The sequence below is a fragment of the Gasterosteus aculeatus genome, chromosome 20 (genome assembly GCF_964276395.1).
Source record: "Gasterosteus aculeatus chromosome 20, fGasAcu3.hap1.1, whole genome shotgun sequence".
NCBI classification, from domain to species: domain Eukaryota; kingdom Metazoa; phylum Chordata; class Actinopteri; order Perciformes; family Gasterosteidae; genus Gasterosteus; species Gasterosteus aculeatus.
This window is the reverse complement of record NC_135707.1, coordinates 614,707-642,276: the sequence shown is the minus strand read 5'-3', so window position 1 is coordinate 642,276 and position 27,570 is coordinate 614,707. Positions and strand designations below refer to the sequence as shown.

Here is a 27,570-nt window from a genome sequence, read left to right as displayed (position 1 = left end):
ATATATACATATACATATACATATATACATATATATATACATATACATATATATGTGTATATGTATATTTATATATATATATATATATATATATATATATATATGTACAAGTGTTACTTTAAGGGTACTGTGATACTTGAACTCAACCTGTCAATAAACAAACAGCGAGTCGATGTAGAAACCATTTTATTATTAAACACGTTTCCACGAGCAGTAAACGTGTTGACCGATCTATCGATTACCCATCAATCAATCAATTAACCCAACTAATAGGTATGAATGATCAGACATGTTTGCTATTTAACTCTTTAAGGATTGTTGGGTGAACATTCATTTTTCTCCCCAGGAAGAAGCGTAGTGACATCACTTCCTGTGGGCGGGTCTTCCTCTACATACGTTTCCTGTTCTTTCAGTTTTCTTCCGTTTTCTGCAGTGAAAAACTGACCTTAGATGCTTTAAAGCTATTTACTGTCAACTAAGTACATTTACACTAACTTAGTGGTGTACTTGAGTGTACTAGAATATTTATACTTCTCCACCACATGTCAGATATTGTACTTCCTTGTATATCCAGATGTATGGATGATAAACGTCTTCGCACTTCAGCTACTTACACATTATCTCATGGTGGAGTAGTTCCACAGTGTATCAGCAGTACTTTTACTGCAGTATAGAATACTTCTAAAGGCAAATGGTCTCGTTGTCACAACTCTAAACTATTTTTTTCAAGGAAATTGTTAAAACTCTACTTTGACTTCTTTAAATATGCTTCTGATCTGCATCAAACCAGAGAGCAACCAACCAAGCAGCTGGTTGGAGTTACTGGTTTGCTCACGTTGCCGACTTTCATTCAGAACTTTTTATTTAGTTCTTGTCCATTTAAACCACCTCGTTTTGTTCAGCTGTTTGTTGATCTCTGCAAAAAGGGAAATGAAAATGATCTTTATATATTTTCTTTGGCATAACTTCACAAACATTGTTCTTTGTCTCAAAGAAATCTCAATAAAAATAAAAAAAGTGTTCCTGAAACCGAACCAAGAATTAAAGAATAAACCCTCACCAGAGAGTCAGAGTTCAAATCCATTTAGAAAGACCAGTTGAAAAATCTAAAGTAAAAAATATTGTATATAATATTGTATATATGATGTAACAGAATGTTCTTTAAATATTTCACATTCAAGTGGTGACGAGATGAATCCAATTTGACAATAAAAGGGTTTTGATATCTTGATGAAAGTCATCATTTTCTTTAAATATAGTCGGCATATTTATTACAAAAATAAATTCATAATGTTTTAAACACATGGTCATACTTTCCCTAAAAGTTAAATATTCCTCAAAATAGTTCTGCTTTATTCTCTGACTCTCGGGTCCCTGAACAGTCGGAACCTTTGAACCGTCAGGGCTCAAGTCTGTTCTGATTGGTTCTGATCCGGGATTTCAATCCTGTTTAATACACGTCGACTTCATGAGAAGCAGATGTTAATTAACATCTGCTTCTCATGAAGTCAACGTGGTCCTTTCTACATGGTCTATTTAACTGTTCTGCTAAATAGACCATAGATGTTTAGAGAAGTTGAAGGTCCAGTAGAGTCCTACAGAGGGTCCGGTAGGTCCTGTTGAAGGTCCAGTAGAGTCCTACAGAGGGTCCGGTAGGTCCTGTTGAAGGTCCGGTAGAGTTCTACAGAGGTTCCTGCAGGTCTTGTTGAGGACCCGGTAAAGGGTCCGAGAGGTCCACAAAGACACCTAAAATTGCTGCTGGTCAGAGGTTGGTTGTTCACTTCCCCAGAACACAATGAGCGGAGGTGCTGTCGAGCAAGGCACGTTTATCTACAGTTGATCCTGAAGGAAAGCAGGAAGTCTGGGTCCCTCTCATCATCTCCTTCATGTGGTTCTCCAGGCTCCTCAGAGAGGAGACGTTTCCACTCTGTGAGGGTTTGATGGTTGATGGGGGTGAAGAGGAGGAGGAGGAGGAGCTTGTCTGCAGAGAGGAGACAACAGCTTATGTTTTCATTCATATCTTCTCACAAGTTACATCAAAATGATCCTATACAAATCCTGGGTGAATGCAAGAAAAACAGAATATTTGTTATGTTATATAGAAATAACAACAAATCCTCAGCATGTGGATGAAACTAATTATTCTGACAATAAAGTAATGATATAAATACAAATAAATCCTGAATGTAATTCAAAATAATGTCAGAATATCAACAAAGTCAAAATATTAATGTAATTAAAGGCAGAATATAAATAGTCAGAATGTAAAGAGTCGTTGTCCCCGTGAGGGTCTCAGTCTCTGGTTGGTGGGATGGTCGTACCTGTTGCGAGCAGTTGCCAGGGCGACGGCTCTGTGATGCGGCGGTTTGGCGGCGGCGGCGCAGTTGGGGTGGGGGGAGATGTGGGTGCTGGACGCCGGCGGCAGGAGGCGGGGCTTCACTGGCACCACGGGTTTGAGTGGAACAGCAACCTGACGAGAAATAAAGGTTTCAAATTAGAAGTTTTAAAAAGCTTTACAGGAAGTGATTCACTGATGCAGACAAAGGGAGTGTAATTAATTACTGAATAAAACCGTTGTGGTGAAAATCCGATCCGTGAAGAGCCCCACGCTCTCTCTAGTTCCTGAACGCCCCACTTCTGTCAAGTATTGTGATGTCATAGCCCAGAACAACCAATCACATCGCACCTGATGCCGATGGAACCAATATAAATCGTCAGTTCTGAATCGGGATCAACTTTTACATCACTTCCTGTGCTAGGTACATGCATGCTACGTGCTAACACTTAGTGGCTAGTAACCCGGCTGTACCTGTGCAGGTGTGAGTGGGTTAGGGGGGAGGGACTTGTTGGCCGGAGCTGATCGACTCCCCCGCATTTAGGGGACATAGTTATAGATATGAATATGTATAGTAGATATGAAATACTGTTTGTTGGGTTCACTGTCGATAGTGTGAGTGGGAACATTCAGCTCCCCCTAGAGGCTCAGAGGGGACCTGCAGACCCCCTGGGGTGTGATAAATACAATGTATTGTGATTATACATTATACGTGTGTTCATCACGTAAATGTTAGAGCTCATTTTAATAACTTTACAAACTGTAGGTAGTTCAATCAGTGATAAAACATCATGATTGATTAGCTGATAATAACAATAATGTGAATCTGTAAAGAAACTGAAGGCCGCCGCGTGTTTCTGCGTCTTTACGCGCTGGTTTCACTTCCTGGTTGTAAAGTCGTGCGTGTGTTGCAGAGCGATTCACCTCCAGAACAACAGGTGGAGTCACGTGTTCTGTTGAAGACGACCTGGAGAGTCACGTCTTTGTGTGTGGAAGTCGCTGGTTGCTTTATTTATTGATCATAGACTTTATTGCCCCGTGCATCCACACTGCTGCTCTTCATCACGGACACATTTGTCCCGTATTTTCCTCCACGACTTTGTCCCCCTCGTTGGTGGAGATCTCCCTCCATGAATCAGAGGCCATCCGGCGTCCTCATAGTCCGCCAATGACGGCTTGTACAAGCGCTCATATTTAAAAGCTCTTCAGTCTGATCCGTTCTCTCGTCAACGTTCTTCCTTTTAATAACGGCCGTATTGTGCTGTGAAAACGGAGACGTGAGACTCCGTAAAGGACGTAGTCAGAGACCAATCACAGCCTGCTGCTGCAGGACGCTGCAAAGCTTTAGACGCTGGTCTACAAAAACGGGTCGACGCACGCAAGGAGGCGTGAAAAGACACGCGAGGGACACGCGAGGGACACGCTTGGATAAAAGAGTCAGTTAAATGACCTGTAATGTAACGGAAAGTTGAAGTGATTAGCTGCTAATACTGTACTAGTTATCAGTACTAGTTATCAGTACTCTGCACTAGTTATCAGTACTAGTTATCAGTACTATGCACTAGTTATCAGTACTAGTTGTCAGTACTCTGCACTAGTTATCAGTACTAGTTGTCAGTACTCTGCACTAGTTATCAGTACTAGTTATCAGTACTCTGCACTAGTTATCAGTACTAGTTATCAGTACTATGCACTAGTTATCAGTACTAGTTATCAGTACTCTGCACTAGTTATCAGTACTTACTACGGTAGCGGCTTGGTGGGGGGCTGCCCTCTGATTGACGAGCAGAGAAGCAGGTCAGCATCAGATTATTGATTATTGATCTACTCTACTGGACCAGAACTACAGTACGAGACAAAGACGTTGATTGAAGCGGGTCGGTTCTGACACACAAACACAGGCGTTGCCTCACGGGGAGGTTACCTGCGGCGGGGGGTTTAAGGCGGGGTCGGGGGGGAGTGGCTTAGCGGGAGGCGCGGGTCTGTCACGGCCCTGATAGGAGAGGAAGCAGAGTGACAGCTGATGTTCCACTTCTCTATCACAATAACACAGAGCAGCTTGTGATGGAGAGACACCATTTCCCACAATCCCTCTGCACGCTGCAGGTAAACCTCAGGTGCACATTTTAGCGCATCATTCGTGTGAACGGGTGATTGGTTACCAGGTGACATGTGATCATTTGACCAGGTGACCATGTGTCAAACAGGTAAACAAACACACCTGTGCTCTCTGATGCGTCTCAGGTGTCCCGTCCTCCTCTGAAGACTCATCCAGGTAGAAACACCATCGCTCTTCAAACTGCTTCCTACTCAAGACCCGGAATGGGGCGTTCTTACCTCTTTGGTGGGCGGGGTCAGCGGTGTGTCGGCGGGCGGGTTCAGGTGGTAACGGAGAGGTCGGACCTGCTCTCCGTTCCGTCGGTCCACTCGCTCCACCACCGGCGTCCTGGAGTCACAAACACACGGTGGGATTCCTCCTCTGTGACGCCTCACCTCTCACTGGATCCAACGTCCTCCCGTCCAGTCGCTGCCGGTTAACTACGGTTTCCTCACATTAAGTCACGTTAGCGAACATCTACTCAAGTTAAATCACACCTTTAAGGTCCGAGGTGGATCGAAGACCACGAGGACCTGAATCAGAAGGAGCTTTATGGATCATGTGAGCTTACGTTAGCTTACGTTAGCATTGTTATTGTTAGCTCGTCCTGCAGCTCCTACAGGACATCCGATGCGTGACATGAAGATTCTACCGTCAACACCGAAGGACGAGGACATTAACTCCCATGATCCTTTGCTGCTACCAATGAAATATTGTACTTTTAAAGCTTCACTTCTAGAACTCTAAGGGGTCAAACTACATAGTAGAGGAGAAGGACCACAAGGACCACAAGGACCACAAGGACCCGCAGTACCTGGAGAGGTGGAGCGGGTCTAACTCCAGAATCATCTCACAGTGAGTCACACTGCATTATGGGTAAGAAAACACAGCAGGCTCTTGTGAGTTTAATGTATTATGAGATTATAACATGTCCGTTCACACCGTCGCCCTCACATACAAAGTCACTGCGACGCGATGACGCGACTGAGCGGCGCGTTTCTCGTGTCGAGTTGATTTAGGGGTCACGTGTGTTTGACGCGTGACCCCTAAATCGACCTGGAGAGTCACGTCTCTGTGTGTGGAAGTCGCTGGTTGCTTTATTTACCTCCAAGAGCATAAACATAACATAAACTAGGCTTTAGAGTCGCGTTCGGTGTGAACGTAACACACACACACACACACACACACACACACACACACACACACACACACACACACACACACACACACACACACACACACACACACACACACACACACACACACACACATTACCGGTTGTGTTGGCGGCCTTTGTGCGTCGGACCTCCCACACACACACACAAGAACTTCTGACGGAACCGAGGGCAGCGCAGCACGAGGAAGAGGAGCAGTGAGGGCAGGACGAAGAGGAAGATGACGAGCAGCGCCGCTCGTACCGGGTCAGACCCTGGAGGAGAGGGAGGAGAAGGAGTGAGGGGGAGGAGGAGGAGGAGGCTCCACCAAGTGAGAGGAGAAGCAGTGAGGAGGAGAAGCAGGAGGCGGAGGAGGAGGAGAAGCAGGAGGAGGAGTAGAAGCAGTGAGGAAGAGAAGGAGAAGGAAGAGTGAGAAGGAGGAGGAGAAGGAGGAGTGCGGGGCGGCTGACGTACCTCCAGCAGCTCGGGCCGGTCCACTGTCCACGCTGCCCCCGTGACCCGAGTACCTGCAGTCAGGTGGAGCCCGACCCGCCTCACAGTGGCAGTTCTTGTTGCTGTTACACACCTGGAACGCACACAGACACACACGCACACACACACACAGACACACACACACACACACACACACACAATGCATCATCTGCTCATTGGTTCTGCTTTCATCTCTCGGATCCGTTCTGTTAGACGGTTTCAGCGGGTCACCATCTTGTTGTTGAGCAGTAAGTAAAAGAAGACGGAGATCAGCGCGAATCTAAAGACAACTGAGATAACGCCGTGGTGGAGACCTGTCAATCAGCAGGTGGAGCCCCGCCCTGAAGCCTCCCCTGTGTGTGTGGCTCATGTTTACTGAGGGGGGCAGTGGTTCTTCTGTCATAGACTTGTCCTCCACTCACCCCGTGACCGTTGCACTTGCTGCGACATTCCTCCACCTGGAACACGGACACGTCCTGACACTTCTGGTTCAGACACGCCTGAAAGCACACAGCAGCCCTGTTAAAGATAAAGAGACGGTTCCTCCGGGCCTGCGTGGGCGGAGCGGTCCTCACCTTGCCGGGGCCGCAGGCGGTGCCCTGGGCCACGGTGGCGGGGTCCGACACGTCGTCCCCCAGGTGGAAGAAGGTTCCCCTGCAGACCAGGTCGCTGTGGTTGAAGCGCACGGTGGTGGTGAGGATCTCTGCGTTGGTGCCCAGCAGGGGGCGCTCCCTCCCACCCCGACATTGGATACGGCCGCAGTGCGTGTCACTGCGACAGACAGGAAGTGATGTCAGGGCGGGGCTTCCACTCAGAAGCACCACAGCGTGGGACGGCATGAGGACACCAATACTGTCTCTGTGCACTTTGTGTACTATATGTACTTTGTACTGTGTACTTACGAGTTTCCACAGGGTAGGTAGGAGCCGTTGCTCAGCTGACCACAGTTTCCATATTTGTTTCCTTGTTTGTTGACTGATGAGAAACAGACGGGTGGAGCAGTGGTGGCGTCTGAGGACAGACAGACAGAGACTGGTCTTAGCTCCATGTGAACTGGCCTAGGTCAGCAGGGACTGGTCTTAGCCCAGTATGACGTGGTCTTACTGGGCCCCCACAGCATCCTGCACTGGGTGAGCATGCTGGCACAGACCCCCTCGTAGCAGTATGAGGCGTCGTCTTCGCAGGGCTCCCCGTTCTGCAGGAAGACGTTTGGGGGGCAGTAAGGAGACGAGCCGGTGCAGAACTCTGGGAGGTCACACTCTCCAAGCGGGTCGCGACACACCGAACCAGCTGCTCTTAGCTGAGGAGGGGGAGGAGCTTAGACACAAGCCAACGTGTGTGTGTGTGTGTGCGTGTGTGTGTGTGTGTGTGCGTGTGTGCGTGCGTGTCGGACCTTGCAGTCTTGGCAACAGATTCCGTCAGATGAACACTGAGCTCCAGAAACAAGTTGACAGGTGGAGGCGTTGCAGCAGGGGTCCTCACACTCCTAACCAATCACAGCACAGCATCAACACCAAGAAGGAGGGTGCAGACAGACAGACAGACGGGTATAGAGACAGACAGACCTACCTCCAGCAGCCCACAGTCACACTGCTCCCCCGTCTCCACGTACAGGTTCCCACATCGAGGTCCTCCCAGCAGGCGGTCCGGCTGAGGGACGTTGAAGAGACACATCCCGCCCCCGTGCAGAAGGCTGACGGACAGGTCTGCAGCGCTGCAGCTGCTGAACTGTTGACCCGGCATGAACCTAGAGGTCAGAGTCATCTTTATTCAATGAATTTAATTAGTTGCTCTTGGGTTAGATCTTGGTACTGACCCGGATTAAATATTCTGGTACTGACCCGGGTTAACCCGGGTTAAATGTTCTGGTACTGACCCGGGTTAACCCGGGTTAAATGTTCTGGTACTGACCCGGGTTAACCCGGGTTAAATGTTCTGGTACTGACCCGGTTGACGGCTCCATGATGCATCCTCCGAGCCGCTGTTCATTCTGACAGGAACAGCGGCGCTCGGCGGTGTCGTGACTCATCCCCAAGTTATGACCGAGCTCGTGAGCGACAGTGGCGGCCACGCCGAGCACGCTGACCAGGTGGTCCTGAGAGACAGACAGGTGTTTAAACAGACAGACAGACAGGTGTTTAAACAGACAGACAGACAGGTGTTTAAACAGACAGACAGACAGGTGTTTAAACAGACAGACAGACAGGTGTTTAAACAGACAGACAGACAGGTGTTTAAACAGACAGACAGACAGGTGTTTAAACAGACAGACAGACAGGTGTTTAAACAGACAGACAGACAGGTGTTTAAACAGACAGACAGACAGGTGTTTAAACAGACAGACAGACAGGTGTTTAAACAGACAGACAGACAGGTGTTTAAACAGACAGACAGATGTTTAAACAGACAGACAGGTGTTTAAACAGACAGACAGGTGTTTAAACAGACAGACAGGTGTTTAAACAGACAGACAGGTGTTTAAACAGACAGACAGGTGTTTAAACAGACAGACAGGTGTTTAAACAGACAGACAGATGTTTAAACAGACAGACAGGTGTTTGAACAGACAGACGTTCAGACAGACAGGTGTTTAAACAGACAGACAGAGACGTTCAGACAGACAGCTGTTTAAACAGACAGACAGGTGTTTAAACAGACAGACGTTCAGACAGACAGGTGTTTAAACAGACAGACAGATGTTTAAACAGACAGGTGTTTAAACAGACAGACAGGTGTTTGAACAGACAGACGTTCAGACAGACAGGTGTTTAAACAGACAGACAGATGTTTAAACAGACAGGTGTTTAAACAGACAGACAGGTGTTTGAACAGACAGACGTTCAGACAGACAGGTGTTTAAACAGATAGACAGACAGACAGGTGTTTAAACAGACAGGTGTTTAACAGACAGGTGTTCAGACAGACAGGTGTTCAGACAGACAGGTACTCGGATCGTTTGGTGGCGGCTGCCGTGGCCACAGAGCCTCACCACGTTGACTCCTCCGGACCGGTCCCTGGAGCACATGGAGGCCTGCGAGGCCATCCCCACCGTGGTGCCATCGAAGGACTCCCCCCTGTGGAACCAAAGCCCAACCGTCAACCCACCGGAACCCCGGCCCCCCAAGCTCTTATTTTGGTGGGGCGCTGCTCACATGACCAGCTGGGCGTTGTCGTGGCGTAGCCGCGGCAGCAGCTCCCTGGTCCTCCACTCCAGGAAGTTGTTCAGGGTGTCGGTGGGACTCTTCTCCACCTGGATCTTGTCGCGGTCGCTCCAGATCTCCAGACCCGTGAGCGCCACGCGTACGCTCAGAGGCCGGTAGAACTGACGGGAGAGAACGCAGTCTTACTTCTGCTGCACATGTAGAAAATGTGTGATCTGGGAGGTCAGAGGTCACGGCTCTCACCCAGTCCACCTGATTGGCGACGTCCAGCATGCGGTAGATGAGGGTTTTATTGTTCTTCTGGTAGTTCAGGTACTGAGGAAACGGACGATGGTTATATTATTCATACCAGAGAGCAGACGTGGGGTTGCAAGCTCGTTGATAGCGTGAATGCTAGCTCAGTCCAGCTAGCGTTTCTGCTTTGGATGGTTGCAGTGGGCTTGTACCTGGGCTATTGGTGATGCAGGTCTGTGACACGTAGACGGCACATACACACAAGCTTATAATAACGATACGGATCAACACTGACCTCCTGGTGATCGGCCACCAGTACCAGCTCGATGTACTTGGTCTCAGACAGGATGTCTCTCTTCCTCTGCAGACAGGAACAGAAAGTACACATTGAATACCTCACATAAATACTGCTAGTCGTACTACTGCAGGGACTAGTGATGACATCATCATCCCCTGGACAAACCTTCTGGTTCTGACCGTCACGTTGAATTGTCTCTATAAACTACAACACCCATGAGCTTCAGTGGCCGTTGCCATGGAGAAGAAGCTGATCCAGCTTCGGACAGTTTTCTAGCACTTGCTCTGTGATGGGTCTTGGTGAGGTGCGCTCTGGGAGTTGTGGTTTTCATGATCCATGTCTCACCCGGTGTGTGTGAGTGGAGCTGTGGAGGGGGGGCACGGCAGTGTGCGAGACCCCGCAGCCCCCAGTAGCGTCGCCCTCCCGAGGGCTGGTGGAGAACAGCAGGTGAACCCCACCTTCTTCGTCTCCTCCTCCTCCTCCTCCTCCGCTCCCTCCGCTGCCGCCCCCCCCCTCGCCTCCCCACTGCTGGTGGAGGTGGAGGTCCTCCTGAGGCTGCAGCTCAAAGCTCAGGGTGGAGTTGAAGGCAATGAGGCCGCTGCGGGAGGAAGGACAGCAGGTCTATGTGATCCTCAGCATCCAACTGATGATGTCATCAGAAGAACGAGATGACGTAACCCTGGAGACGCTATGATGTCATCCGGAGAGACAGGTGGTACTTTACAACACTGTTGTACGGTTTATGTATTTATATATTATACATTATGTTAATAATATATAATGCTTGAATATACACTGATATAATGTTGAGATAAAATGATTTACCTTTTATTAATAGATGTAATTATGTCAATAATAGAAATATTCAATCATATACACTTTGTTATTGTACTATTAATAATATTAATACTGTGAATAATGTTAATGAATAAATTGTATAAAGTAAATTATGTTTATGTCAAGTAAAATAGTTATTACTTCATGATGCAATGATACAACGATGTGTATTAATCTATTGTTCTATCATATGTTATATGTTAGTGTATATATATATGTATATATATATATATATATATATATATATATATATATATATATATATATATATATATAGATGACAACAAAGAGAATGTTGGTAATCTGCGGCACAGCGCTCTCTGTGTTCAGGGACCCAGAACCCCGGACCAGCTGGCAGGGGTCAAAGGTCACTGGCTCTGCTGCGGATCGGTTTAACCCGATGATGTCATCAGTCACGTTCCTTTTGTGCTGAGATCAGTGAAAACAGAGACTCTGTCCGGGTCACAGCTTTTCTCTCAGCTGCTTGGTTTGTTTGTCCAGTAATGGAGCATTGAATGTTTTCATAGTATCAGAATATTATGGGATGGTAATGACGATAAGTAAGTACCACGTGGATGTACTAGGTGTGTGTATTAGTACTCGGGGGGGTCGGGGGGACTGACCGGAGTCCGGAGCAGGTGCTCAGAGCCACTCTGGAGTGAGGGAATCCTCGGATGTTGCCATGGTAATAACAGTGAGTCTGCACACAAACACACACAGACATGGGACGTCTCTCTGGGGGTGCGTTCACTGACTCGCCACAGGGACGTCTCTCTGGCGGTGCGTTCACTGACTCACCACAGGGTCGGCTCTCACAGACACCCCGGTGCCGTCGGGCAGGTAGTAGAAGACGTTGGGCGGTTTGGGAAGCAGGTCGCTGAGGAGACACAGACATCGAACGTCACACCTGTAACTCTATGCTTGCGGTATGTTCGAGGTCACCCTGTAAATGGGAGACTTACTGGTTCTTCTCCAGGTCCAGCAGGAAGAGACGTCCTCCCACCTCCAGTCCACACTGCAGCCTGTCGGGGTGACCGTCCTGGAGACAGACAGGAGGAGCGTGTCAAACACATGGAACTCCAGTCTCCATGGCGACCAGGTCCTGGTCTACATCAAACCCGTATCCTTTGCTATATAGACCTCCAGCACAAAAAGATGGAGGCCTTTGCAGCGGAAGAGTTCTTCTCTAAAGAACATAAACGTTCACACAGAAAGTGTCAGTAACTAAAGTTAAGTACTAAACTCAACCCTTGATTATGAAAAACCACTACATGACTATTCCACTTTACTCCCTGTTCACACCAGACAAGAGCCAAACCATAACACGAATACCGCCATATCACCATGGTTACTGTTCCATGAGGAACACGCCCAAGCCCCCACAGTGTGGGCCACTGATCCAGGATCTGCCTCCATCTGGACGGCCGCGTACATCCATTATCCAATCAGTGGCCTTTCCTGTCTTTGAAGAGGGACTTCCTGTCCAACGCCGGCTCCCTTTCCTCCTGTCGCCTCGAGAGGAAGATTAGAAGTGTGTGTGTGTGTGTGTGTGTGTACGCGGCAGACGTATTGAATATATTGTAGCGACCCCGACGCGTCATCCCTCAGTCAGCGTGCGTGCTTGGCAGGGGAGGGCAGTGATTGGTGGGTATTAGAGGAGGCGGGTGTTCGCCTGGTCTGTGCTGGTGAACTAGTCGAGTTAGTTAGGGGAGCTCCGGGTAATAGAAGTGAGTACAAGCACACACAGCGCGCGCGTCTTCTCACTCTTCATCATCACGGATCAAAGGACGAACATCTGTGGGTGAGACGCTACGATGTGGAAGCCAAAAACTGAATAAGACGTCATTAATGTTGGATTTTCCTCATTCGGACAGTTCTTGAACACAACAGTCACGTGACCATAAGAGAATCACCAGGTGATTGTAATAATAATGTTAATAGATTTCTCTACTTCTAGTCATTGTGGTTCCGTTTCCATAGAAAAGAAAGACTTTTATTTTGAAAATTCAGACCGCAGAGAAAATGTGGCTTAGAGGGTTAAATGTGTCTGCAGATACTTTTCATCCCTCTTGATGGAGCCGATTATGTTCCGTGTTAATAAACTGTCACATTTTCTTCTCCTGATATTTATTTTAACAACATTGTAAATAAAGACTCTTTTTAAAATGAGCGGAATTCCTCTGTTAGGCGTGTTGGTTTCTCCACCCTTCAGTGCCGTGGTGGAGTCATTGTGCACCAGGAAGGGGGGGGGGGGGGTCATGATCAGTCCAGCTGGGTGCGCCTGACAGGAAACTGATCCTGTAGCTGTGAGACCACCGAATATCTACACACTCTCACACACACACACACACACACACACACACACACACACACACACACACACACACACACACACACACACACACACACACACACACACACACACACACACACACACACACACACACAGTGTGAGTGAGTAAGAAGATTAGCATGTATTCATCAGTGAGCGTAGCTCCGCCCCAAAGCGTCTCCTGCTTCATGGTCTGTTTGACTACATGGACCATCATCCACTCAGTGAACATCATGCTGTAATAAATCAATTCAAATAAAACCAGTTGTTGCCACTAACGATCCGTCTGATACTTGGATTCAGTCGACATCACATCCGCCCTCCACGTTCTAGTCCTCCGGGCAGGGTGGAGTGGAGGGGGGCGGAGGGGAAACGGGGGGGCCTCTGTCAGCTGCACAGGAAGTGTCAGTGCTAAACCCCCCCCCCCCCCCCACCTTACCTCAGATGTCAGGGCTCCTACAGGAAGCCGTTGTTCATGCATTGAGGACTGGACTTCCTGTTCCTCCACCAGTAGAACACCAGTAATGAACCATTAACACCAGTAGAACACCAGTAATGTACTGGAGGTAGTGGTGAGTAACTCTCATCACTACCTCTGACCTTTGACCTGCTAGAGATACGATGGTTCACTGACCTGAAGCGCTTCAGTGAGGCTCCTCCTCTTTCCACCCACCAGGATGAAGGGCCGCGTCTTCTCCAGCAGGGGGCGCCGCCGAGCGTCCACACCTGAGGACGAAGATGGACGGGGTGAACTGGGAGCAATGGGGACCATGAACTGGTAACACCTGGGATCACGAACTGGTAACACTGGAGACCATTAACTGATAAAAACAGGGACCATGAACTGGTAAAAACGGGGGACTATGCACTGGGAGCACTGGGGACCATCAACTGGAAACACTGGGGACCATGAACTGGAAACACTGGGGACCATGAACTGGAAACACTGGGGACCATGAACTGGAAACAATAGGGACCATGAACTGGTAAAAACTGGGGACTATGCACTTGGAGCACTGGGGACCATGAACTGGGAGCACTGGGTACCATGAACTGGTAACACTGGGGACCATGAACAGGTAACAATAGGGACCATGAACTGGTAACACCTGGGATCACGAACTGGTAACACTGGAGACCATTAACTGATAAAAACAGGGACCATGAACTGGTAAAAACGGGGGACTATGCACTGGGAGCACTGGGGACCATCAACTGGAAACACTGGGGACCATGAACTGGAAACACTGGGGACCATGAACTGGAAACAATAGGGACCATGAACAGGTAACACTGGGGACCATGCACTGGTAACACTGGGGACCATGCACTGGTAACACTGGGGACCATGAACAGGTAACACTGGGAACCATGCACTGGGAGCACTGGGGACCATGAACAGGTAACACTGGGGACCATGAACTGGTAATACTGGGGACCATGAACTGGTAACACTGGGGACCATGAACTGATAAAAACAGGGACCACGAACTGGTAAAAACTGGGGACTATGCACTGGGAGCACTGGGGACCATGAACTGGAAACACTGGGGACCATGAACTGGAAACAATAGGGACTATGCACTTGGAGCACTGGGGACCATGAACTGGGAGCACTGGGTACCATGCACTGGGAGCACTGGGGACCATGAACAGGTAACAATAGGGACTATGCACTGGTAACACTGGGGACCATGAACAGGTAACAATAGGGACCATGAACAGGTAACAATAGGGACCATGCACTGGTAACACTGGGGACCATGAACAGGTAACAATAGGGACCATGCACTGGTAACACTGGGGACCATGAACTGGTAACACTGGGGACCATGAACTGGTAACACTGGGGACCATGAACTGGTAACACTGGGGACCATGAACAGGTAACAATAGGGACCATGAACTGGTAACACTGGGAACCATGCACTGGGAGCACTGGGGACCATGAACAGGTAACACTGGGGACCATGAACTGGTAATACTGGGGACCATGAACTGGTAACACTGGGGACCATGAACTGGAAACAATAGGGACCATGAACAGGTAACACTGGGGACCATGAACAGGTAACACTGGGGACCATGAACTGGTAACACTGGGGACCATGAACAGGTAACAATAGGGACCATGAACAGGTAACAATAGGGACCATGCACTGGTAACACTGGGGACCATGAACAGGTAACAATAGGGACCATGCACTGGTAACAATAGGGACCATGAACAGGTAACACTGGGGACCATGCACTGGTAACACTGGGGACCATGAACTGGTAACACTGGGGACCATGAACAGGTAACAATAGGGACCATGAACTGGTAACACTGGGGACAATGAACAGGTAACAATAGGGACCATGCACTGGTAACAATAGGGACCATGAACTGGAAACACTGGGGACCATGAACTGGAAACACTGGGGACCATGAACTGGAAACACTGGGGACCATGAACTGGTAACACTGGGGACCATGAACTGGTAACACTGGGGACCATGAACAGGTAACAATAGGGACCATGAACTGGTAACACTGGGGACCATGAACTGGTAACACTGGGGACCATGAACTGGTAACACTAAAGTATTATTATTTTTGCAGCATATCAGAATAAATGATAATAAATATGATCTGTTAAGTTGACACAATAATATAAATATGGCTCAACTTTTGATTTTGGAGGCGAATATAATATAAATAAAGTTTGGTTTGTGTAAAGACAAACGACTAGTTAGTAGCCAGTAGTTAATGATGTCACCTTACGGTTCTGTTACTTAGCAACAGGCCACCCGTCCAATCAAAGGTCAAACACACACGCGCTGTAATGACGTCGCACCGTGTCGGTGAGTTACCGGCAGCTCCGCTTCAGCAGCGGCCTGTGTGCGGTCATCGTTACCTGTCAGTCTGTCCGTGCCGTCAGTCCGGTGGTCCCGCGGTGCGTTCAGGGACAAGGCGGCGGTGAGCGCCGCACGGCCGCTGAGCAGCAGCAGCAGCACGGCGGCGTTTGTCATCCTCTCCGCGTCACCGGCAACAGGTTTCCGGTGCTCGGTGCTCGTGTGATCCCGTCCCCGTTACCTCACCGTGTCGGAGCACCGGGAGAGGCTCGGCCGAAACCCCATTCCGCTTCTTTTTCCGGTAACATCCACAGAAACAAGCGGGTTGACAGATGACGCGTGTAGGGAAAAGTGTCCGATAATCCGGCGTTAATTTAACATAAACGGTAGAAAACAAGGACCGATACCGGGGGAAATACCGGCAACAACCAGGCGCACCGAGCCGGCTAACGTCGCCACCCCGGTTAGCTCGGTTTATCCGTCCCGAGAGGCTTTAAAGCAGCTGATTAACGGAGTATTTCGGGGCGCCTGTGTTTATACCGGGAGCAAACGAATACGTCATCTAGCTGCGTCAAGCTAACCTGCGACAGCGAGGGACGCACATCCGCCTTCAAAATAAAAGCCAACATTCAAATATTCCAGCTACATTTGACTAATTGATTCTAGGATTGTTCAAAAGATACCACAAAGATACTATACCTATACTATACTTAACAGAATTAAAATAATTATAGAAGGACTATCAACTAGAACTACTTTTGTTGACGATACATTTTCATTACGGCTTGTTTTAATCAGGAATCAGGAACATTTATTGCTGAAATATGTCAGACATACAAGGACTTTTGACTGGCGGTTGGTGCGTGACATCAGACAGTAAGACAATTTGACAACAAGACAGGTAACATAGTGCAAGAAAATGGCATTTACAATTTACAAACTTACAATTTATAAGGCATAAAATATAAGGCTATAGGCTAGGGGGATATAGAATAAACAAGTTAAAAAGAAAGGATAAGAAGACATTTAAATAAAAAGTTAAATAAAAGTTAAAAATAAAAAGTTAAAAATAAAGTGCACCAGTGAACAGGAAGTGGTACGTGTACGTGCAGTGTGAAGAAAGTGAATGTCAGAGTCAGTCAGTGGGGACCGGGCTCTGTGGCGGGAGCTCTTAGTCCTGATGGACCTCAGCCTCCTGCCAGATGGAAGGGGCTCAAACAGGTTTTGTCGGGGTGAGAGGGGTCGGCTACCATCTTTTTAGCTGCTCCAGGGTCCTGGGAGGTGCGGATGTTGGTGTACAGGGAGAAGAGCGGAGGGGAACCGGCGCTGATGGTCCGGGAGGCTGAGACACGTTTCCCAGCTTCACATCAGGGTCAACAATAGTTTTGAGGCCTTTGTGTCGCTGAACAATGAGCTCAGCAGGATTACAGGTGAGTGAGGTCATCGATGACGTCACCACTGATCCAGAATCAGATTACAACGGAGTGAATTGAGGTGCTGCACAACGCTGCACAAGGATCAGCTGGTTACGTAACTGATCATGTGATGTGACACACACACCAGATGGAGCACATTTCTGAATTAGTTTGACCTCCTGGAGCCAAAGATGTGAAATGTTACACAAATGAACAAACTCCTCTTTCTTTGCTTGGTAAGACTTTATTTGTATTTTCAAAACACATGTCAAAATTCTATCTTATTAAACAAGTTTTCCAGGTTATTTCACACCGTCTGTGACCACTGGGACTCAATGAATTTAGACCCGACCACAGAAACTGCATCGCTCCGTTCCCACGGTAACAGCTGGTCCCCACAGCGCTGTGGTCAGGTGATGGAACCCACCAGGTAACAAGCAAAGACAAAGGACGTATTTAGTGAAACAATCGTCGGCTTGAAATTGTAACATTTTATTTTGAGTAACATTTAAATTGACATAAATGAGACATTTCAGTTTGATTTAGTCATTTGCTGTGACCCACTAGAGGGAAGAGGGCCCAGGAGGACCAGAAGCAGGACTGAGAAGGACCCATTAGAAGGAGAAGAGACACTACCCTTCTGGCCCACAGGGGGCGACGGAGTACACAGGTAAGGCTGATGGGACTCCCAGTCCTGGTCTAAGCGGCATTGTAGTGCGTCTCAGAGTCCCACACTTCCTGTTGCCGACGAAGACACCTGATGAGACACTGACACACCTGCAGGAGAGGACTCAGCAAAGTCAGAGCAGCAGATCCTTTAGACTGTGAGCCAGGATCTGTTCTTCATCACTCACCGTTCCGCTGCCCGGCCGGGAGACGAAGCGTTTCCTGTCTGAGGAGGAAATCCGTCTCTGGATCTGCAGGTTGTAGAGAAACAAGACCCGCCTCTTCTCCCTCTGACAGACAGGTGGGGAGACAGACACAGACGGAGAGAGAGGTCTTCTTTTCCTTTTAATGTTTCACTGTTTTTCTTTGAATAACTTCTCGTTCTGATTGATTTGCATATTGTTTATTTATGTGACTATTTACTTACATTTTACTTGTTAAATATGAGATCATGATTATATATTTAAATGTTTGAATACAGGTAACATAACATAACATAATGACCGTAGTAGCAAGTAGCGGCGACCTACAACAGCTATCAGCGCATAAGGAGTCGACATGAAGAGAAGGCCGAGGCTCCGTCACAAGCATCTCGCACAGTCTGGACTTTACGCAGGTTGCTTCAGAATGAAATTAACTGCGTCCGTTAGTAAGCAAGGAACCCTAGTTAGCATTAGCATTAGTTTCGGTCATCTTCTGCGTTCGACCGCGCGTGGGTGATGTGGCGGCATTTTTTTTGATGGCACGCGACCGACTGTTACTGCGTTCCATCGACCTCTTGGCCCTCCTGCTCCGGGTTCTTACGTTGCTGTTTAATGTTGCTTAACTTTCTGAAGGCTACAAAGCTCTTAACTTAAGCTGCTCTCAGATCAGATTTACTGCAGCTCACCAGCGCTAAACACACACACACTGACATTAGCCGGGTTTCATGTTTCTATTCTTTACTGTGGACAGTATTTACTTGCATGTGTACCTGTGCATGTGTACCTTTGTGTGCACCTGTGCATGTGTACCTGTGCATGTGTACCTGTGTGTGCATCTGTGCATGTGTACCTGTGCATGTGTACCTGTGTGTGCACCTGTACATGTGTACCTGTGTGTGTACCTGTGCATGTGTACCTGTGCATGTGCAACTGTGCGTGTGTACCTGTGCATGTGTACCTGTGCGTGTGTACCTGTGTGTGCATGTGTACCTGTGCATGTGCAACTGTGCATGTGTACTTGTGCATGTGTACCTGTGCATGTGTACCTGTGTGTGCACCTGTGCATGTGTACCTGTGCGTGTGTACCTGTGCGTGTGTACCTGTGCGTGTGTACCTGTGCGTGTGTACCTGTGCATGTGCAACTGTGCATGTGTACCTGTGTGTGCACCTGTGCATGTGTACCTGTGCCTGTGTGTACCTGTGTGTGTACCTGTGCATGTGTACCTGTGCGTGTGTACCTGTGCGTGTGTACCTGTGCGTGTGTACCTGTGCGTGTGTACCTGTGTGTGCACCTGTGCATGTGTACCTGTGCCTGTGTGTACCTGTGTGTGTACCTTTGCATGTGTACCTGTGTGTACCTGTGCGTGTGTACCTTTGCATGTGTACCTGTGCATGTGTACCTATGCATGTGTGCCTGTGTGTACCTGCATGTGTACCTGTGTGTGTACCTTTGCATGTGTACCTGTGTGTACCTGTGCATGTGTACCTGTGCATGTGTACTTATGCGTGTGTGTGTACCTTTGGGTAGTAGAAAGCGGCGATGACCCGGCGGAGTCGGTTGGTGTAAACTTGACAGCAGGTGAAGAGCGACACCAACAGGACACAACACACACAGCTGATGTAAACACCTGAGGGGAGGGGAGAGGGGGGGGACATACACACTGGGGGAGGGGGGAGAACTCAGATCCTTAACTTCAGTAATAGTATAAATACCTTCAAATAATTTATTAAAAGAGTAAAAAAGTTTTGTTAAACACCAGAAATGACATTCTACTATTATAACTATTGATGTATGATTTGATATATAAAACAGGACATGTAATATTGCATCATCATTTGTTCACTAATAATCTGACACAGTACCTAGTAAATGTACCACTGGGGATTATGAGCTAGCTGGATCGTGTAGGTGTATTAACGTTTGTTATTTTGATTAATTGTTTGCCGGTAATGAATAAACATTCGGAGCCTCTGTGGCCTGATAATACTATTTGTTATAATACCAATAATACAGTAGAGCACACCTTTAACCTATGACATCACAGTTGACCTTTGACCTACCCCGGTTGTCTGTCTGGATACTGAGGCTGGACGAGCTGTTGAAGGCCGACACCGTCTTCCTCAGGAGGCGGGCTATCATGGAGGCTCCGCCCACTGTGATGTCCACCTGGTGGCCACCTGCAGAGAAGACCATTCAGGATGAACTGGGTGAAGGTTTGTGTGTGTGTGTGTGTGTGTGTGTGTGTGTGTGCGTGTGCTTACTGGTCAGGTTGAACTGGGTGAAGGTGTGTGTGTGTGTGTGTGTGTGTGTGTGTGTGTGTGTGTGTGCGTGTGCTTACTGGTCAGGTTGAACTGGGTGAAGGTGTGTGTGTGTGTGTGTGTGTGTGTGCGTGTGCTTACTGGTCAGGTTGAACTGGGTGAAGGTGTGTGTGTGTGTGTGTGTGTGTGTGTGTGTGTGTGTGTGTGTGTGTGTGTGTGTGCGTGTGCTTACTGGTCAGGTTGAACTGGGTGAAGGTGTGTCTGCTCACAATGTCCAGAACGTGGAACACAGAGAAGTCCAGCGTTAGCAGGAGGACAGACAGCAGGGAGACAGACAGCACCTGGACCACACCTGAGGTCTGTGGACACACACACACACACACACACACACACATCAGTGGCATCCATGCTGACGACCTGAAGGGGGATGCTGCTGGAACCCACCACTTGCTGGAGCTCCTCGGGGTGAATCCTCAGACTCCAGGGGTCGATGAACTTCTTCTTCTCCGACGGTTTCAGAGGCAGAAGGCAGAGCTTCCCCTGAACCCACCACCAAACCGCACGAAGAACCCAGTGATGAGGAGAATGAGAAAGAGGGTGAAGAGGATGAAGATGGTGAGGATGATGAAGATGGTGAGGATGATGAAGATGGTGAGGATGAGGATGATCAAGATGGTGAGGATGAAGATGATCAAGATGGTGAGGATGAAGATGAGGATGATCAAGATGGTGAGGATGAAGATGAGGAAGATGATGAGGACGATGATGAGGATACATCACATTACAGGTAATTTAGCTGACGCTTTTATCCAAAGCGACTTATATCACATGTTTAACCCAAGGCTTTTTTTTGTCTTGCTCAGGGACACTTCGACATGGGGCAGCCAGGACTCGAACCACCAACCACACATTCTCTACCCCTGCACCACATCGACCCAGGAGGATGAAAAGGATGAGGATGGAGGTGACAATGACGATGAAGATGAGAATGATTAAGACGGAGAGGACAAAGATGGAAAGGATGATGAGGATGATGAGGATGAAGACGACATTACCAATTTCTTCCTGCGGGCGTCAATCTGTCTGAAGTAGGTGGTGATGTAGACGTTGTCGAATCGAACGTCCCTCTGGTACTGATGGAGGTAAGCGAACCCCCTGAGGAGGAGGAGGAATAGTAGCAGCAGGGAGAAGAGGAAGAGGAGGAGCAGGAGGAGGAGCCCTGCGTGGGATCACAGGTCTTACTGGCTGAAGATGGAGATGAAGGTGAAGGAGAGCAGCAGCTGCAGAAGCTCCTCAAGCAGCTTCATGGTCTGCGTCAGTCTCAGGAAGGATCCTTTCACCGCCTCTGTGAACTCGTCCTCCACCAGAGCTCCGTCCAGCACCGCCTGCTGCTGCTGCTCCTGCAGGAGGTCAGAGGTCACATGGTTCAGGACACACAGGTTCACTCCCTTGGGCGTGCGGATGGTGTTGAAGACAGAGACCTTCAGGACCAGCTTGGTGCTGAACTCTCTGGACAGAAGGTCCACCGAGACGTTGAGGCGGTCAAACATCTGGCCGAAGTTTCCCTCCACGGGGATGTGCTCCCTGCACCACGGGGTCATCACTGAGGAGGGGGAGGGACACCTGCGTCTTCACACGTGGATGCTGACATGCAGTCGATTGCCCCTCCACATCGCTCACTAAGCCCCGCCCCTAACTCAGAACGACACCAGGCCGCACTCGCCTCTCATGACGTCGCACAGGAAGGTGAACTTCATGGACACGCAGAGGATGTGATTGATGACGGGGACGGGGATCGCCTCCATACACTCCGCCCACTTTCTGCTGAACCAATTGCCGCATCTCTTCACGCCCTCATCCACTATACCTGGATCGCACACGCACACGCACACACACACGCACACGCACACACGCACACGCACACACGCTCTGAATGTGACGGCCTCATTGAGTGTGTCCCGGCCGGCTGAAGGTGACTCACTGTCACATTGCATCAGCGTCTTGTAGCTGAACTGGTCCTGAGTGCTGTTGCTGGCGGCGACGTGTCCCGGTTTGAACCGGTCGTATCCGTATTGAAGGACAACCTCGTCTCTGATGTTCTGAAAGTTCCTGCTGACGTCCATGGCCTCCGTCTCAAACTCCTGCTTGTCGTTCTGAAGGAGGAGAAGGAGGCGTTTCTGTAATTATCCCGAATGGAAGCTTCTCATGCTGCTGTTTGAGTGACGACTTCCTGTTTGCCCACAAAATTAACTAATCCCGCCTCCCTGTGTCAAAATGAAGAAACTGTAACAGTAATGAAAAGTAATAAATATATCTAAAAATATAAGTATACCGAGACTTTGACAAATATGATAACAACAAGTAAAATGTAAAATAGTAATCATCAACGTGTCCAACACTGCATGCTAACACGCTAAGCTGAGGCGGCTGAAGAACTAACTGAAGAACTATACATTAACTTTAGCTCAAAAAAGCAGCGCTGCACACAGCTTAGCTTAGCGGCTATCTTAGCTTAGCGGTTAGCGCTCACCACCAGCTCCTTTGTAATGAGGAGAAAGGGCCTCACGGCGTCTCTCCACAACAGGCGGCCGTGATGGACCTGCAGATCCAGATTACAGCTGAGGCTCAGCGCCGCTAGCTCCACGTTACGCTGCACGTTAGCCACAGGACCTGAGGGTCATAGGACAGGAAGCATCACTAGTATCCAACCTAACCAAGTAGATCGATGTGATGTGCCACTGTGTGACATTTAACAACAATAAATATTAAGTTTAAAAGGGTTTTGAGTTTTCAATCTTTAACAGATAAATGTGTAGAGATTTATATTTCCTTAAATGTTGATGATTATTTCATTGCTCGTAATTAGTTTTTTATATATGTTTATTCATGTAGATATTTATACTTATATACAATTATTTCCCCCTTCATTAATAAGTAGATATTTATGTTTGTGTTAGCGTTTACCTCCGTAGAGCACCGACAGGACGACCAGCATCAGGTACGCTCGGCCACGGGAGCCAAGCATGCTGGGAAACATCAGGAAAGCCGAACATCTGCAGGAGGAGGTCAGGGCTCCGCCCACGGCACAAACAGCTGGAACAGATGTGAGGCATCCAGATGTTTAGTTGGTATTTCAGCCACACACAGCTGTTTGGTGTTCTGCTCTCCTCACCGATGAAGACAGCTCCTACCAGAAGCTTCAGGTCAAAGGTCAGCGGGAGGCTGTGACTCACTCCCCAGAAGAGAACTGCAGACAGGAAGTACACGAGGAGGTCATGACACTCATGACATCCTCATCCACTCACAGTGGTGTAGTCTACGGGTGGTCCTCTCCTTGCTGGTCTCAGCCGCGTGGCTTTGGAATGAAATTCAACGCGTACGTTGCTAAGAAAGCTAATTAGCATTAGCATTAGTTTTGGTGATGCGTGACATCACGTCATCTTTTTTTATCGATGGCCTTCATACGTACCAGAACGTTCCGTCACAACAATGTTACGTATCGTTGCTTTTTCTTAGTGAAGAAAATGCTTCACTATGCTTTCTGTAAGAATGCTTCTTACAGAAATGCTTGACTAGAAAAATAATAAAACATTTAAGAATAAAACAAAATACATTTGTAGTCATAGTCTTTAACATTTCTACTAATGATGTGAATGATTTAATGTGATCATTAAAAACATATTATACTATATTATCTTACTTCTTTCAGCATGATTAAAATCAAAATAATCAAAATACAATTACAAATAGTATAAATATTTGACCACAAAAAATGGAAAATTAGAAATAAAATGATAAAAAATAAATAAAAGCAATGCATGTTTAGAAAGGCAATTCTAGATGAATATAATGTTTAATGTAATGGAGAATACTATTTATAATATAAGAGATATGTGAGCCTCACCTGCACCGCTCAGCCCTCCACACAGCGCCCTGAGCACCAGGTGAGCAACGCGCACCTCCGGCGAGCGGCTGAAGATCAGTCGATGGACCTCCTGAGGCAGGAGGGTCAAACTGATCTTCTCCAGGGCTGGAGCATAAAGTTAGCTTAGCTAAACACCAGTTTACCCCAAATGTAACATTAGTACAGTCCAAGAAGAGATTAAAACTCACTGCTGTGAGGAGCCATCGTCCACCTGGAGAGTTCCGCCGGAGCCAGTCAGTCAATCAATCAATCAGTCAGTCAATCAATCAGTCAATCAATCAGTTCATTACTTAGTTAGCTCAGATGGTCAGATGGTCAGTTGGTCAGTGGTCAGATGGTCAGTGGTCAGTTGGTCAGTTGGTCAGTGGTCAGTGGTCAGATGGTCAGTGGTCAGTTGGTCAGTTGGTCAGTGGTCAGTTGGTCAGTTGATCAGTTGGTCAGTTGATCAGTTGATCAGTTGGTCAGATGGTCAGTTGGTCAGTTGGTCAGTTGGTCAGATGGTCAGTGGTCAGATGGTCAGTTGGTCAGATGGTCAGTTGGTCAGTTGGTCAGTTGGTCAGTGGTCAAGTGTCTGTTTCTTTGTCAGGAGAAAAAAAACAGCAAACCAACAAAACCAGAGGAAAGAGCGTGAAGAGTAAAAGTGATGCGTCGTGACGTTGTATTCCAGGTGGAGAGGGGCGGAGTCAGAAAGGCCTTCAAAGGAGTCCTGAAGAAGTGAGTTTGCACAGGAGAGATATGACTACAGCTGTAAGCTAGCAGGGTGCTAAAGGCTAACACATCCTTCTCACTCAGTGACCCTTCGAAGGAAGCTTCATGTGTTAAAGCTGCATTCTTTCTAATGTCCACCAGGGGACGACTCCTCTAGTCCATAGCATTCCATGAGAATAATGCCCGAATGATAACGCGATTAATGTTATGAATGCTAACAACGAGCAGTAGCGGTAACCAACAGCGCTGCACGCCCTGAGCGCAAAACAAACCGATATAAGAAACATGTGATCGATCTGTCAGAAGTCACTTGACCTGTCACTGACCTGCTGATTGACGGTGATTTACGGCCTCGGCCATCGACCTGCTCCCCTTCACGCTCACTCACACAGGGCTGATCATACAAATGCAGTTTATGTCTTTCTGTAATTCTCACAATAGCAAAGTCATCCGGCGGGCCTTGAGTCTGACCCCTGTGACCTGTTTTATTGCTACCTGCTGGGTCTGTGACGAGTTAGTGTGTTAGATGCTTCTATTGATAGAACTTTGTCGATTAATTATGATTAAATATGATTAATTATGATTAATTAATGATATATTCTTACTTCACCTCCATGACGACGCTGATCTCTCCGTCCTCAGGGCGGCAGGACAAAGGGTCAAAGGTCACCTGCTGGAGGGGGGGCGGAGACTGGCGGCCTTCACCATGGGGCTGCTGCTGGCGTCCCTGTACGGGGCGGCGGCGCTCTTCCTGCAGAAGCAGCCCCTGTGGCCGTGCGTCTACACCACGCTGGGCGTCGCCGGCCTGGCGGCCTTCGGCATGGGCCTGTCGGCCGGCCTCCGGACGGACGTCGCCGTGTTGCTTCCCACACTGTGCTCAGGTTGGTTCAGCGGTCAGCGGGGCGGCGCCAGAAGGGTTTCAGTACACGCCTCTAAATCCCTCCTGGAAAGGAAGGATAACTGAAAGGAAAACGGGTTTTATTCCTTTAGCTTTTAAAAGCCCAGTTGCCTTATTTGAGATGGAGGCGGGACTTGAATCACACCAGAGCATTGAAAACAACAACAAAAACAATCCTAGTTACTGTTGTGACCCGCTTAGTCTACAAAGACATTGAACCACCAACATCATTATAACTGTTGAGCAGGAAGAAGAAGAAAGTTCTAAGACGTGGTGATGGTCTCCTGCCTTCACCCAGGGGCGACCCGTCCTCAGACGTAGGAACCTCGGAGGCAGCTGAGGGCCCTGATGCCTGTTTGAGCCTGTTGAGCCTCATTTGTGATTTGGGGTTTTTCAAAATAAAATGAATTGAAAATAGACCTGAACGCAGTGGTGAAGAGCCCGTGAGTCCACTCATGTGGCTCTTGGGATGGAGGCGTGGCCTCGTAGGGAGGCGGGACCCCGTTCAGCCTGTCACATGTGTTTCAGCTCGGGGGAGGGGCTTCCTGCTCTTCCTCTTCGTGTCGGTGCTGCTGACCGGACCCGTCGACAACACTCTGGAGAACATGGAGCGGGCCGCCGCCAGCCTGGTGTGTGGCGCCGAGCTGGCAGCCAATCAGACGCAGGAGCTCATGCAGAGGGCGGCCACGCCCCTTTCGTGTAAACATATACTGCTGTTAATACTACTGTTTATACTGCTAGTACTGATTGTACTACTGTGAATACTATTGTTAATTTTATTACTATAAATATGATGTGTTATTGTTAACTTACGGATCGTTAATTGATGACAGTTATCATTATTAATAGACTTTTAGTGCTGGTGGTTTAATGTAGAGAGCATTAATTAAAGCGGCTATTAGTAGTAGTGGTATTATTTGGGTGGAGATTGGTGTTGTTAGGATTGGGTAGAGATCTTTGTTCTTTAATTCTAATGATGAATCATTCTGTGGAGCAGCAGCGCTGAAGAGCATCAGGCTGATCAGCAGCAACGTTCACGCGGTGGCAGGACGGGTGCAGCGCTTCATCAGCGCGCTGACCGACACCGTCCGTCATGTAGGTGAGCTTCAATGTACTGACACCACAAACCCATTTTTTATTATTCATTTCACAGACCAATTAGCCTCAGAGGGCTTCACATCTGTACACACAAAACTCCCCAAATAAACCTCAGTGAGAACTTCTCCTGGGATGGAACCATACTGCTGATGTCCAACATCCAAGACGACTAGTGAGACGTTCTGATGGCTGGTTGCTTAGTTACGGAGCCTTGGACATAGAGACAAAATAAAGACAAAGACAAAACTATTAATGTATTCGTTATGTATCAGCATTTATTTATAGATTTTTCCAGCTTTAGTGATATAAGATTACTTTATTTATACGTTTTCTTACTGTGAGGACGTTCGTTATCGGGTCATATTAGTATAATAATATCATCTATAATATAAATGTATATTACATGCCATGACCTCTCACCTCCAAACTCCGACCTCTGCAGCTCGCACTCTGAGAAACGTCCTCCACTTCCTGGTGGACATCGGCGAGGAGTGCAACGCCAAGCTGGGCTCCCCGTACAGGAAGTGCAGGGCCGTGTTTGCCGAGGCCCGAACTGACTGCGCCGCGCTGCTGGGGGAGTTCGACTTCCTGTGTGATCTCGTGGACGGATTCCTGCCGC

The 27,570-nt window shown here is 48.1% G+C and overlaps 3 protein-coding genes and 2 long non-coding RNA genes across 21 annotated transcripts in view; 3 read left to right on the top strand and 2 right to left on the bottom strand.

The window, feature by feature from the left end:
* Window positions 1-169: 169 nt before the first annotated feature.
* Window positions 170-16,801, bottom strand: adam15 (ADAM metallopeptidase domain 15). Of its 5 annotated transcripts, none has more exons than XR_013453569.1 (24): window positions 15,842-16,801; window positions 13,576-13,667; window positions 11,572-11,648; window positions 11,408-11,486; window positions 11,233-11,309; window positions 10,118-10,370; window positions 9,770-9,835; window positions 9,484-9,555; window positions 9,232-9,401; window positions 9,069-9,153; window positions 8,026-8,174; window positions 7,649-7,826; window positions 7,473-7,565; window positions 7,184-7,379; window positions 6,982-7,090; window positions 6,655-6,850; window positions 6,502-6,579; window positions 6,062-6,173; window positions 5,709-5,862; window positions 5,248-5,298; window positions 4,557-4,781; window positions 4,260-4,328; window positions 2,322-2,470; window positions 170-1,981 (listed from the first exon to the last, which is right to left on the bottom strand). XR_013453569.1 is itself a non-coding variant. In XM_078094263.1 (24 exons), exons 1-24 carry the CDS (start codon window positions 15,954-15,956, stop codon window positions 1,906-1,908), a joined length of 2,805 nt encoding a protein of 934 aa, XP_077950389.1. In that variant the 5' UTR covers window positions 15,957-16,801; the 3' UTR covers window positions 170-1,905. The 5 variants fall into 5 exon arrangements, 4 of the variants coding, with proteins under 4 accessions (XP_077950389.1, XP_077950391.1, XP_077950390.1 ...); XM_078094263.1 differs by having other exon boundaries at window positions 4,673-4,781; XM_078094265.1 differs by lacking the exon at window positions 4,260-4,328 and having other exon boundaries at window positions 4,673-4,781.
* An 88-nt stretch (window positions 16,802-16,889) lies between these two features.
* Window positions 16,890-18,117, top strand: LOC144389479 (uncharacterized). The gene is made up of 4 exons (XR_013453582.1): window positions 16,890-17,209; window positions 17,496-17,624; window positions 17,762-17,864; window positions 17,978-18,117. It is a non-coding gene; the product is annotated as an uncharacterized LOC144389479 (long non-coding RNA).
* On the bottom strand, window positions 17,419-25,671 carry dcst1 (DC-STAMP domain containing 1). Of its 13 annotated transcripts, none has more exons than XR_013453576.1 (17): window positions 24,436-24,918; window positions 24,227-24,352; window positions 23,495-23,569; window positions 23,287-23,415; window positions 22,853-22,992; window positions 22,304-22,475; window positions 22,046-22,189; window positions 21,804-21,925; window positions 21,565-21,722; window positions 21,378-21,477; window positions 20,767-20,862; window positions 20,555-20,681; window positions 20,125-20,241; window positions 19,582-19,724; window positions 18,049-18,150; window positions 17,759-17,971; window positions 17,419-17,597 (listed from the first exon to the last, which is right to left on the bottom strand). XR_013453576.1 is itself a non-coding variant. In XM_078094270.1 (16 exons), the coding sequence occupies exons 1-16, from the start codon at window positions 24,449-24,451 to the stop codon at window positions 17,894-17,896; spliced, it is 1,845 nt and encodes a 614-aa protein (XP_077950396.1). In that variant the 5' UTR covers window positions 24,452-24,918; the 3' UTR covers window positions 17,671-17,893. The 13 variants fall into 13 exon arrangements, 4 of the variants coding, with proteins under 4 accessions (XP_077950396.1, XP_077950393.1, XP_077950395.1 ...); XR_013453575.1 differs by having other exon boundaries at window positions 17,831-17,971; XR_013453572.1 differs by having other exon boundaries at window positions 22,046-22,475; window positions 24,436-24,915.
* Window positions 19,519-22,645, top strand: LOC144389478 (uncharacterized). The gene is made up of 5 exons (XR_013453581.1): window positions 19,519-19,642; window positions 20,109-20,277; window positions 20,601-20,679; window positions 20,842-21,109; window positions 21,186-22,645. It is a non-coding gene; the product is annotated as an uncharacterized LOC144389478 (long non-coding RNA).
* The window catches only part of dcst2 (DC-STAMP domain containing 2), a 9,288-nt gene continuing 6,308 nt past the window's right edge, over window positions 24,591-27,570 (top strand). The window contains exons 1-5 of the mRNA XM_078094141.1: window positions 24,591-24,961; window positions 25,598-25,836; window positions 26,382-26,552; window positions 26,851-26,952; window positions 27,394-27,570. The exon at window positions 27,394-27,570 is cut by the window's right edge and continues 18 nt beyond it. Of these exons, the coding sequence (XP_077950267.1) occupies window positions 24,891-24,961; window positions 25,598-25,836; window positions 26,382-26,552; window positions 26,851-26,952; window positions 27,394-27,570 (760 nt within the window). The 5' untranslated portion in view covers window positions 24,591-24,890. The remainder of the gene's footprint in view (window positions 24,962-25,597; window positions 25,837-26,381; window positions 26,553-26,850; window positions 26,953-27,393) is intronic.

Bases quoted from the DNA above. Each gene is read 5' to 3' on its own strand.
- adam15 (XM_078094263.1), bottom strand. From the start codon at position 15,956: ATGACAAACGCCGCCGTGCTGCTGCTGCTGCTCAGCGGCCGTGCGGCG. The intron at 9,402-9,483 runs GTGAGAGCCGTG...CTCTCCCGTCAG, and splicing joins TCGCCAATCAGGTGGACTGG to TTCTACCGGCCTCTGAGCGT. The intron at 5,863-6,061 runs GTACGTCAGCCG...CCTCTCCTCCAG, and splicing joins ACCGGCCCGAGCTGCTGGAG to GGTCTGACCCGGTACGAGCG.
- dcst1 (XM_078094267.1), bottom strand. The intron at 22,993-23,286 runs GTAAACGCTAAC...TATGACCCTCAG, and splicing joins CCTGTCGGTGCTCTACGGAG to GTCCTGTGGCTAACGTGCAG. The intron at 22,476-22,852 runs GTGAGCGCTAAC...CTCCTCCTTCAG, and splicing joins TCATTACAAAGGAGCTGGTG to AACGACAAGCAGGAGTTTGA.